Source organism: Sesamum indicum, linkage group LG12 (assembly GCF_026168435.1).
Source record: "Sesamum indicum cultivar Baizhima isolate 11 linkage group LG12, ASM2616843v1, whole genome shotgun sequence".
Taxonomy (NCBI): domain Eukaryota; kingdom Viridiplantae; phylum Streptophyta; class Magnoliopsida; order Lamiales; family Pedaliaceae; genus Sesamum; species Sesamum indicum.
This window is the reverse complement of record NC_142668.1, coordinates 1452577-1464261: the sequence shown is the minus strand read 5'-3', so window position 1 is coordinate 1464261 and position 11685 is coordinate 1452577. Positions and strand designations below refer to the sequence as shown.

Below are 11685 nucleotides of genomic sequence, written 5' to 3'. Positions count from 1 at the left end.
ACTTTCTGGATCACTCAAAATTCCACGTCACTTATTCATCCTCTGGCTTGCTATTCTTAGAAAGTTGGCTACGACGGATAAACCATGGCTAGCCCACCTTGGCCCGTGCATTTTATGCAACGAGGGAGCGATGGAGACACACGGCCACTTATTTTTCCAATGCAGATTTAGTCGTCAGTGTATAACAGAAATTCAGAAAATAGTACGATTCTCGTGGCCCATTAGAGACTGGATGACGGATATTATATGGGCGTCCCGGAGATGGAGAGGTAAGCACATTATTAACATGTCTTACCGAGCACTATTAGCATCATGTGTTTACCACATTTGGAAGGAGAGAAATTTGAGACGATTTGAGCAAACTGAAAGGACTCCCAGCACCATGGCAGTAGTTATTATCGAGGATATCAAGCAGCGGATACATAGCATTACATTACCTAGTTCAGTCAGTACACGATCTTTATTTAGACTTTGGCGTATCCCTTGGCCTGTCGAGGGAGACACCAACTGATGAACTTCCATGTTGTACTTTACTACAGTGTTATTAATGAAACTTACATTTACCCAAAAACAATAATGTGCTTTGGTATTTTAGAATTCACATCCAGTATAACACATACACGAGCGAAATCCAGTCTCGTGCATGCTCTCGTTATCGCATCCGGGTATAAAGGTTTACCCACTCCACTGGCCACTATGCTGAGTCCCTCCTCCGTCCACAACTCCACCGGAAGGTGGCGCAATTTGATCCAGACAGGAACCTGAGTATGTTTGAGTTTCCTCAGAACCATTCCCGGCTCCCATTTTTGAAGAACAATAGACTGTTCCTGAAACAGCCATGGCCCTCCTTCAATAATATCTTCCATATCTCCAACTGACTTAAACTGGAAGAAAAAGAATCCGTTAGTAGTACCAGTTATCTCTCTTAACCCCGGCCAAACTGATAATGCGTATTCTTTCAAATGGTGAAAGTACGGGGTTTCCCAAAAAATATCCAACTGCGGTAGTTTTCCAGTGCTTAGACCCGTTTTGGATAGTGTCTAATGTCGGTCTCACAATCACCTCTCCATTTTGTAGTGTTGGAGCAATGAACTTGAGGGTCTTTCGCGATGAATGTTTAAATGCATGCGCAATTTTATCGTTAATAATTGATTCGGGGTATGCATTCAACGGAATATTACCCACGTAAATCCTGTTTGGACTGGAGCAACAAATGATTTTTCCTTCGCCATGTTACACTCCACGTTCACTGCCAATGTGGTGTAAATTCTCTCTTCTCTCTCACTAAAAAATTCTCTCACTAAAAAATTCTCTCCCAACTACCCTCTCTTCTCTCTCACACACTCGCACACACTCAAAAACACACACTAGCATGGATGGAGGCGGAAATGACGGAGCTGCCTCACAGGCCGGAGCAGGGGGGACGGCTGACGATGGGGAACCAACTGGGGGTGGTCTGACTACCGGCAACCGCTTGGAAGCCGGAAAAATATAAAACCGACGAGAATGTGAAGAGTCGGGTTTCGAGAAATCGCCGGCAAATAGCGCCAATCTGGAAACGGAGGTTGAACAGACATCAATGGGGGGAAGATCTCCACTCCAGACTCTGAAAGGTGGGATCTTGGCTGGGAAATCGACGATCAACCAAGCGCCGCCGGATCTAGGGTTTTCTGCCATGGAAGACGAAACGTCGGGTTCATTGGAGACGATAGATACTGATACTTTTCTGGTAAATAGGAGTGGATTGGACACCATGACGATGAGAGGAAGGATTTCGAACGATCAAGATGAGAAATCGGCTACGGATAATATGAGTTTCAATGCGCCGCAAAAACTAGGGTTTAGTGAAGCTTCGGCTCCATCCATCAATGGCGGACGGACTGCTATTCCTTCTCCCCGCGATTTTAATATTACTGAATTCTTGAATCTTGCGAACAGAATTGTGGATGTTGGTGATACAGATTCAATAGAAGCTTTAGCGAAACTTAAAGCTCGTTGGGAGGCCAAATTCGGCCATGGCGAAAATCTGAGACAACAAACGGGGACTGGAAACACACTGACGTTTGGACGTCTTCCTCTTCGGGCTCGCCGGGGTACAATGGTTGAAAGGGCGTTGGCGCACGGAATAGCGCCACCGGTGCCGTACAAGAAATCTGAAACGGTTTTGGGGAAGAAGACAACATGTCTTGTTGCTACTCCGGTTATGCAGCAAACTCCGGCGACTTTGGATGCTGCCCAGATTCAGGCGACGGCGACTGATCGGCGACGAACAGCAGGGACGGCTGCTACAGCTTTTCCGGCGAAAAAACAGCAGCACCATGAAGGAGGTGATGACATGTTCGATGATGTAACCGCTGACATGTGTGATGACGCAACAGATGATGTGGAAGCTGATGCAGGCGCTGACCTATATGATGATGTAGGTGATGACACAGGCGCTGATGCAGCTGCTGATGTAGTACATGACATTAGCAATACAATGGAAAAAATTAGTCCTCTCCCTACACAAGTGCGTTCATTTCCTACGGGTTTGTTTGTGGGTAATATTCCGCTAAATGCAAATTTGAATGTGAACGTGGATGATAAAATTGCCGACGCTTTTAATAATTCATCTCGGAGGACTCTTACATACATACCCCCTACAATACAAAATGGAGAAGTGGTTGTGAGACCTACAATGGAAACTATTCGCAATGGATCAACTAAGTGGAAGACCACCGCAATCGGTTATTTACTTGGAAAACGACCGTACTTTTATCACGTTAAAGACTTTGCCTTCTCAGTTTGGCCTGGATTGCAGGAGGTTAAGGCCACGGCAAACGGTTTTTTCTTTTTCCAGTTTAAGACAGTTGCATACATGGAAGAAGCAATTGAAGGCGGACCGTGGTTGTTCCAAGGACAACCAATTGTACTGCAGAAATGGGAACCAGGGATGGCGATGAGGAAATTAAAACATACACAGGTCCCAGTTTGGATAAAAATGAGACACTTACCGGTTGAATTGTGGACTGAAGAGGGCCTCAGCACGGTGGCTAGCGGCATAGGCAAACCCCTATATCCGGATGCTATTACGAGGGCATGCACGAGACTGGACTTCGCTCGTGTATGCGTCATGTTGGATGTGAGCTCCAACTTACCTAAACATATTATCATTATGACTCCAGACGAGGAAGGAGGAGAGACACCGTGCAAAATTGACGTGGAATATGAATGGTTACCTTCCAAATGTACCAGTTGTATGACATTAGGCCACTCGGCTAAGGATTGTGTGCTCAATAAACCATCCAAATCAATTAAACCACCGGTAGCCATTTACGTTCCAAAAAAGGGACCTGCAGAGCCGACTATGGTGCATGATCAGGAGATAACACCACCACCTCGAGGGGTGGAAAAGCAGAGAGATGGTCGTGAATCTCCTCGTCGAGGGGGAATGAGGACAAATCGAGCAGAGAATGGTAAGGAGATTGTAGTATATAATACATTTGCTGCTCTACACTTAATTGACGATGCAGATGATATAGCACGGGGTCCTAACCAAAGCAGCCCCATACTTGGTGATTCATGTTGAACACAGCTATATGGAATGTTCGTGGCCTGAATAAAAGAGACCATCAGCTAGCAGTGCAGGACATCGTTGCTGAGTTCAGGTTACAACTTCTTGGTCTTCTTGAAACCCGTGTTCGTATTAATAATATAGCAATTATTCAATCGTTCTTATTACCTAATTGGAAATGGTTTGTGGATTATGGAATGGTTGGTAATCGGATTTGGATTGCGTGCGATGATAATTTTATTGATGTTGATGTCGTTGAATGTGGTACACAATTCATCCACTGCCTTGTTTATATACGGTCAATACGTGAGTCAATTGCCATCACTATGATTTATGGAGCTACGGAGGTGGCAGATAGGAGGGAGTTATGGGCTTCCCTAGAGACTATTGCCATGCAGACTGGTGATATCCCTTGGCTTATTGGAGGGGATTTCAATGCAGTACGAGACATTAGTGAAATATGTGGAGCATCAGGAGATGTTCGGATGGCAATGGAAGAGTTTAATGACTGCATTCAGAATGCAGGTCTACTACCACTACCCATGCAGGGGGAATGGTACACGTGGCATAACTGCAGTGCAAGTCCACGGAATCTTTGGAAAAGGTTGGATCGAATGATGATTAATGATAGATGGATGGCTCGATTCCCAACATCTTTTTACACTAGCCTCACTCCACGTACTTCAGATCACTCACCGCTGGTGCTATACGGGGACAGCCAACAACAATATGGAGGTATGTTTCGATTCGACAATTATCTCACCCTATCACCAGAGTTTATTCCCAGTGTGTAGCAGATTTGGCAACATAACATTATTGGGGCGCCTATGTATGCGGTAACGAGGAAACTCAAAGCACTTAAACCAGTGTTTAGAGAGCAGAGGAGGAATAAAGGAGACTTATCACATAATGTGCAGCTGGCAAAAGGGTTTCTTGAGATGGCGCAATTACTTGTCAGTTCGAACAGGCAGGATGAATTATTGTTACAGTTGGAACATTGCTGCCGATTCATACTGGCTAAAGCAGCCAAACTTGAACAAAGTATGCTCCAACAACGAGCAAAAATGCAGTGGATGAAGGGGGGTGACCAGTGCTCCCGGGTATTCTTTCGTAAGATCGCTCAACGGAGGTCGGCGTGAAGAGGTAGTCAATGAATTTGTCATGTACTATCAAAACTTGCTTGGTGAGGAACAAAGGAGAGACGTGATTGATCTACGATTCCTTCAACCGTGGGTCAGACACCTTTTGAGTGAAGAGGATGTTAACTCTTTACTCTTGCCATTCACACCAGCGGATGTTAAACAAGCAGTTTTTGACATTGCTGAGGATAAGGCACCGGGGCCGGACGGATATTCATCGGGCTTTTTCAAAGCTGCATGGCCTATAGTGGGGCAGGAAGTGACTTCGGCAGTTCTGGATTTCTTTAATACGAGACGACTTCTGAAGCAGATAAATACTACACTTCTGGCGCTTATTCCCAAGGTACATACACCTATGACAGTTGGTGATTTTCGTCCTATATCTTGCTGTAATGTGTTATATAAAATCATTGCCAAACTCCTTGTTCAACGGCTGAGTGTGATATTAGACAAACTAATTAGTCCATGCCAAGCGGCATTTGTGCCCGGACGAAGCATTGGAGACAATATTATGTTGGCACAGGAGCTATTTACAGGCTACAACCAGGCCCGTCTACCACCCCGGTGTGCTTTGAAAGTGGACATTCGAAAGGCTTATGACACGGTGGAGTGGGATTTTATGATCGCGGTAATGGAGTTATTTGGATTCCCCCCTAATTTCGTGAAGTGGATTAAGATGTGTGTCACTACAACTTCATTTTCTGTTGGGCTGAATGGGAAACCTCATGGTTTCTTTAAGGGGGCCAGAGGGCTTCGACAGGGAGATCCTCTTTCGCCATACTTGTTCGTGCTTGTAATGGAAGTACTACACTTGAGTTTCCTACAGTTGATTGATCAGGATGAATTATTTTCCTTCCACTGGAAATGTGATTCATCCAGAGTTTTTCAGTTGGGTTTTGCTGATGATTTGTTGTTATTCTGTCATGCTGATATGGACTCTATTGGAGTCTTTAAAACAGGATTGGATAGATTTGCTGTATGGTCGAGGCTAAGGCTAAACGTGCAGAAAAGCCATCTTATTATCTCACGGTCAGCCCAAGGACTTCGCGATGAGATGCTGACAGCACTCGGGTTTCAGGAGGGTGTCCTCCCGATGAGGTACTTGGGACTACCTCTCTTATCCTCTCGCTTAACAATTGCTGATTGTCGCCCATTATTGATGAAAATTGATAAACGTATTGCTGGTTGGGAGGGTATTGCATTGTCTTATGCTGGTAGAGTACAAATTATTAAATCTGTACTCATGGCGTTGAATTTATACTGGGCTTCAGCGTTCATACTGCCAAAGAAAGTTACCAATGAAATTGAGAAGAGGCTGAGAACTTTCTTGTGGAAAGGGACATCAACCAGTGGATATGCCAAGGTTGCCTGGAAAGACCTGTGCCGGCCGAAGGAGGAAGGAGGCCTAGGATTCAAGGACATCACTCTCTTGAATCGTGCATTAATGGCTAAGAAACTATGTGATATCATCAGATGCGATAGAACCTCAATATGGGTTACATGGCTCTACCAGGGTCGATTACGAGATACTTCCATCTGGACTATTAGAGAGCATGGAGGATCATGGGGATGGCGGAAACTCCTCCGTTTACGGATCTTCCTCCGATCTATGGTGGATTACAAAATAGGAGATGGGAGAAGATTCTACCTATGGCAGGACCCATGGCATCATCTAGGACCTCTTCGTGATACATTCCCACGTGGACCGAGGTTACTTAGATTGGAGGAGTCAACAAAACTCTGTACGGTGATCAGTGGAGGAGAGTGGCAGTGGTCCCCTATCACAGATTTTGAGTGTTTGGAAATCACACATACACTACCCACAATTTATGGAGGAGAGGACCACATTATTTGGAGGTTCGACCATGGGATTCCTACTACTCAAACTCTTTATAGGCTTTTTGATCCGCCTGGAACGAAAGTAGACTGGTACTCGCTACTTTCGGGATCACTCAAGATTCCACGTCACTTATTCATCCTCTGGCTTGCTATTCTTGGAAAGTTGGCTACGACGGATAAACCATGGCTAGCCCACCTCGGCCCGTGCAATTTATGCAACGAGGGAGCGACGGAGACACACGACCACTTATTTTTCCAATGCAGATTTATTCGTCAGTGTATAACAGAAATTCGAAAAATAGTACGATTCTCGTGGCCCAATAGAGACTGGATGACGGATATTTTATGGCCGTCCCGGAGATGGAGAGGTCAGCACATTATTAACATGTCTTACCGAGCACTATTAGCATCATGTGTTTACCACATTTGGAAGGAGAGAAATTTGAGACGATTCGAGCAAACTGAAAGGACTCCCAGCACCATGGCAGTTGTTATTATCGAGGATATCAAGCAGCGAATACATAGTTCAGTCAGTACACAATCTTTATTTAGACTTTGGCGTATCCCTTGGCCTGTCGAGGGAGACACCAACTGATGACTTCCATGTTGTACTGTACTACAATGTTATTAATGAAACTTACATTTACCCAAAAAAAAAGTTTGTTTTCCTTTTATAGTAACTTGTAGTAATTATTACCTTTAGCAAATTTTCACAAAAATGCATGGGTCCAGACGAACGTGTGGGTCAAGTATCGTGGAATTTTGAGAACGTTCAAAATTTAGCTGTTTGGCACGATTTTATTAAAACAAGTTTGCTTCTCTTTTCTACTAACTTGTAGTTATTATTATGCTTAGCAAATTTACCAAACAAACACATGGGTCCAAACCAACGTTTGGGTCAAGTTTCGTGAAATTATGAGAATATTCAAAATTTAGCTGTTTGACATTATTTTATTAAAGCAAGTTTTTTTCCCTTTTATACTAATTTGTAGTTATTATTACGCTTAGCAAATTTAGCACGCAAATGCATGGTCCTGACCATCGTATAGGTCAAGTTTCGTTGAATTTTGAGAAAGTTCAAAATTTAGCTGTTTGACACGGTTTTATTAAAACAAGTTTGTTTCCTTTTCTACTAACTTGTAGTTATTATTACACTTAGCAAATTCACCACACAAATGCATGGATCTAAACCAATGTTTGGGTCAAATTTGCTAAGTGTAATAATAACTACAAGTTAGTTGAAAAGGGAAACAAACTTGTTTTAATAAAACAATGACAAACAGCTAAATTTTGAACGTTCGCAGAATTCCATGAAACTTGACCCAAACGTAGGTCTAGACCCATTCTTTTGTGTGGTAAATTTGCTAACTACGAATTAGTAGAAAAGGGAAACAGACTTGCTTTAAAATAACCGTGACAAACTGCTAAATTTTGATCGTTCTCAGAATTCCACAAAACAAGACCCAAATGTAGCTCTAGACCCATTCTTCTGTGAGGTAAATTTTCTAAGCATAATAATAACTAAAATTAGTAGAAAAGGGAAACAAACTTGTTTTAATAAAACAATGACAAACAGCTAAATTTTGAACGTTCGCAGAATTCCATGAAACTTGACCCAAACGTAGGTCTAGACCCATTCTTTTGTGTGGTAAATTTGCTAACTACGAATTAGTAGAAAAGGGAAACAGACTTGCTTTAAAATAACCGTGACAAACTGCTAAATTTTGATCGTTCTCAGAATTCCACAAAACAAGACCCAAATGTAGCTCTAGACCCATTCTTCTGTGAGGTAAATTTTCTAAGCATAATAATAACTAAAATTAGTAGAAAAGGGAAACAAACTGGCTTTAATAAAAACCGTGCGAAATAGCTAAATTTTGTACGTTCTGAGAATTCTACGAAACTTGACCCAAACGTTGGTCTAGACCCATGCATTTGTATTGTAAATTTGCAAAGTGTAATAATAACTACAATTTAGAAGAAATGGGAAACAAAACTTGCTTACATAAAACCGTGCGAAACAACTAAATTTTGAACGTTCTCATAATTCCACGAAACTTGACCCAAACGTAGGTCGACCCATTCTTTTGTGTGGGAAATTTGCTAAGCGTAATAATAACTACAAATTAGTAGAAAAGGGAAACAAACTTGCGTTAAAGTAACCGTGACAAACTGCTAAATTTTGATAGTTCTCATAATTCCACAAAACTTGACCCAAATGTAGGTCTGGACCCATTCTTTTGTGTGGTACATTTGCTAAGCGTAATAATAACTAGATATTAGTAGAAAAGGGAAACAAACTGGCTTTAATAAAACCGTGTGAAACAGCTAAATTTTGTACGTTCTGAGAATTCCATGAAACTTGACCCAAACGTTGGTTTAGACCCATGCATTTGTGTTGTAAGTTTGTTAAACGTAATAATAACTACAAAATAGTAAAAAAGGGAAACAAACTTGTTTTAATAAAACCGTGACAAACAGCTAAATTTTGAACGTTCTCAAAATTCCACGAAACTTGACCCAAACGTAGGTCTAGACCCATTCTTTTGTGTGGTAAATTTGCTAAGCATAATAATAATTACAAATTAGTAGAAAAGGGAAACAAACGTGCTTTAAACTAACCGTGACAAACTGCTAAATTTTGATCGTTCTCAGAATTCATCAAAACATGACCCAAACGTAGGTCTAGACCCATTCTTTTGTGAGGTAAATTTGCTAAGCATAATAATAACTAAAAATTAGTAGAAAAGGAAAACAAACTGGCATTAATAAAACCGTGCAAAACAGCTAAATTTTTTACATTCTGAGAATTCCAGGAAACTTGACCCAAATGTTGGTTTGACCCATGGATTTGTGTAATAAATTTTTTAAATGTAATAATAACTACAAATTTGTATAAAAGGGAAACAAACTTTTAAATGTAATAATAAAATGTAATAATAACTACAAAATGTAATAATAACTACAAAATTTTTTAAATGTAATAATAACTACAAAATGTAATAATAAAATCGTGCAAAATAGCTAAACTTTGAACGTTTTCAGAATTCTACGAAACTTAACCCAAACTTTGGTCTAGACCCATGCATATGTGTCGTAAATTTGCTAAGTGTAATATTAATTATAAATTAGTAGAAATGGGAAACAAACTTGCTTGTATAAATAAAATCGTGCCAAACAGCTAAATTTTGAACCTTCTCAAAATTCCACGAAACTTGACCCAAACATTGGTCTAGACCAATTCTTTTGTGTGGTAAATTTGCTAAACCTAATTATAACTACAAGTTAGTAGAAAAGGGAAACAAACTTGTTTTAATAAAATCGTGCAAAACAGCTAAATTTTTTACGTTATGAGAATTCCATGAAACTTGACCCAAACATTGGTTTGACCCTTGGATTTGTGTAGTAAATTTGTTAAATGTAATAATAACTACAAATTAGTATAAAAGGGAAACAAACTAGTTTTAATAAAACCGTGCAAAACAGCTAAACTTTGAACATTCTCAGAATTCTACGAAACTTTTTTTTTTCGGTAAAAGTAAGTTTCATTAAGTAAAATTGGTACAGTACAACTATATGGTCCCCAAATGGTTTTCCCTCGATAGGCCAAGGTATTCGCCATAAGAATGTGACAAACAGCTAAATTTTGAACGTTTTCATAATTCCACGAAACTTGACCCAAACGTAGGTCTAGACCCATTATTTTGTGTGGGAAATTTGCTAAGCGTAATAATAACTACCAATTAGTAGAAAAGGGAAACAAACCTGCTTTAAAATAACCGTGACAAACTGCTAAATTTTGATCGTTCTCAGATTTTCACAAAACTTGATCTGAATGTAGGTCTAGACCCATTCTTTTGTATGGTTCTACAAAACTTGACCCAAACGCTGGTCTAGGCCCATGCATTTGTGTGGTAAATTTGCTAAGTGTAATAACAACTACAAATTAGTAGAAATGGGAAACAAACATACTTATATAAAACCGTGCCAAATAGCTAAATTTTGAACGTTCTCAAAATTCCACGAAACTTGACCAAACGTTGGTCTAGACCAATTCTTTTGTGTGGTAAATTTGCTCAACCTAATAATTGCTACAAGTTAGTAGAAAAGGGAAACAAACTTGTTTTAATAAAACCATGCGAAACAAAATTTTTTACGTTCTGAGAATTCCATGAAACTTGAGTCAAACGTTGGCTTGACCCATGGATTTGTGTAGTAAATTTTTTAAATGAAATAATAACTAAAAATTAGTATAAAAGGGAAATAAACTTGTTTTAATAAAACCGTGCAAAACAGCTAAACTTTGAACGTTCTCAGAATTCTCCGAAACTTGACCCAAACGTTGGTCTAGACCCATGCATATTTGTCATAAATTTGCTAAGTGTAATCCTAACTATAAATTAGTAGAAATGGGAGACAAACTTGCTTATATAAAACCGTACCAAACAGCTAAATTTTGAACGTTCTCAAAATTCCACGAAACTTGACTGAAACGTTGGTCTAGACCAATTCTTTTGTGTGGTAAATTTACGGAACCTAATAATAACTACAAGTTAGTAGAAAAGGGAAACAAACTTGTTTTTAATAAAACCGTGACAAACAGCTAAATTTTGAACGTTCTCAGAATTCCACGAAACTTGACCCAAACGTAGGTCTAGAACCATTCTTTTGTGTGGTAAATTTGCTAAGCGTAATAATAACTACAAATTAGTAGAAAAGGGAAACAAACTTGCGCTAAAATAACCGTGACAAACTTCTAAATTTTGATCGTTCTCAGAATTCCACAAAATATGACCCAAACGTAGGTCTAGACCCATTCTTTTGTGTGGTAAATTTGCTAAGCATAATAATTGCTAGAAATTAGTAGAAAAGGGAAACAAACTGGTTTTAATAAAACCGTGCAAAACAGCTAAGTTTTGTACGTTCTGAGAATTCCATGAAACTTGACCCAAACGTTGGTTTAGACCCTTGCATTTGTGTAGTAAATTTGTTAAACATAATAATAACTAGAAAATAGTAAAAAAGGGAAACAAACTTGCCTTAATCAAATCGGGCAAAACAGTTAAATTTGGAACGTTCTCAGAATTTCATGAAACATGACCCAAATGGTGGTTTAGACACATGCATTTGTGTGGTAAATTTGGTAAGCGTAAT

General features: G+C 40.0%; 1 protein-coding gene across 1 annotated transcript; it reads right to left on the bottom strand.

Moving 5' to 3' along the window:
• Nucleotides 1-560: 560 nt before the first annotated feature.
• On the bottom strand, nt 561-1232 carry LOC148784611 (uncharacterized). Its single transcript, XM_088876214.1, has 2 exons — nt 1182-1232; nt 561-884 (listed from the first exon to the last, which is right to left on the bottom strand). The coding sequence occupies exons 1-2, from the start codon at nt 1230-1232 to the stop codon at nt 561-563; spliced, it is 375 nt and encodes a 124-aa protein (XP_088732340.1).
• Nucleotides 1233-11685: the final 10453 nt, after the last annotated feature.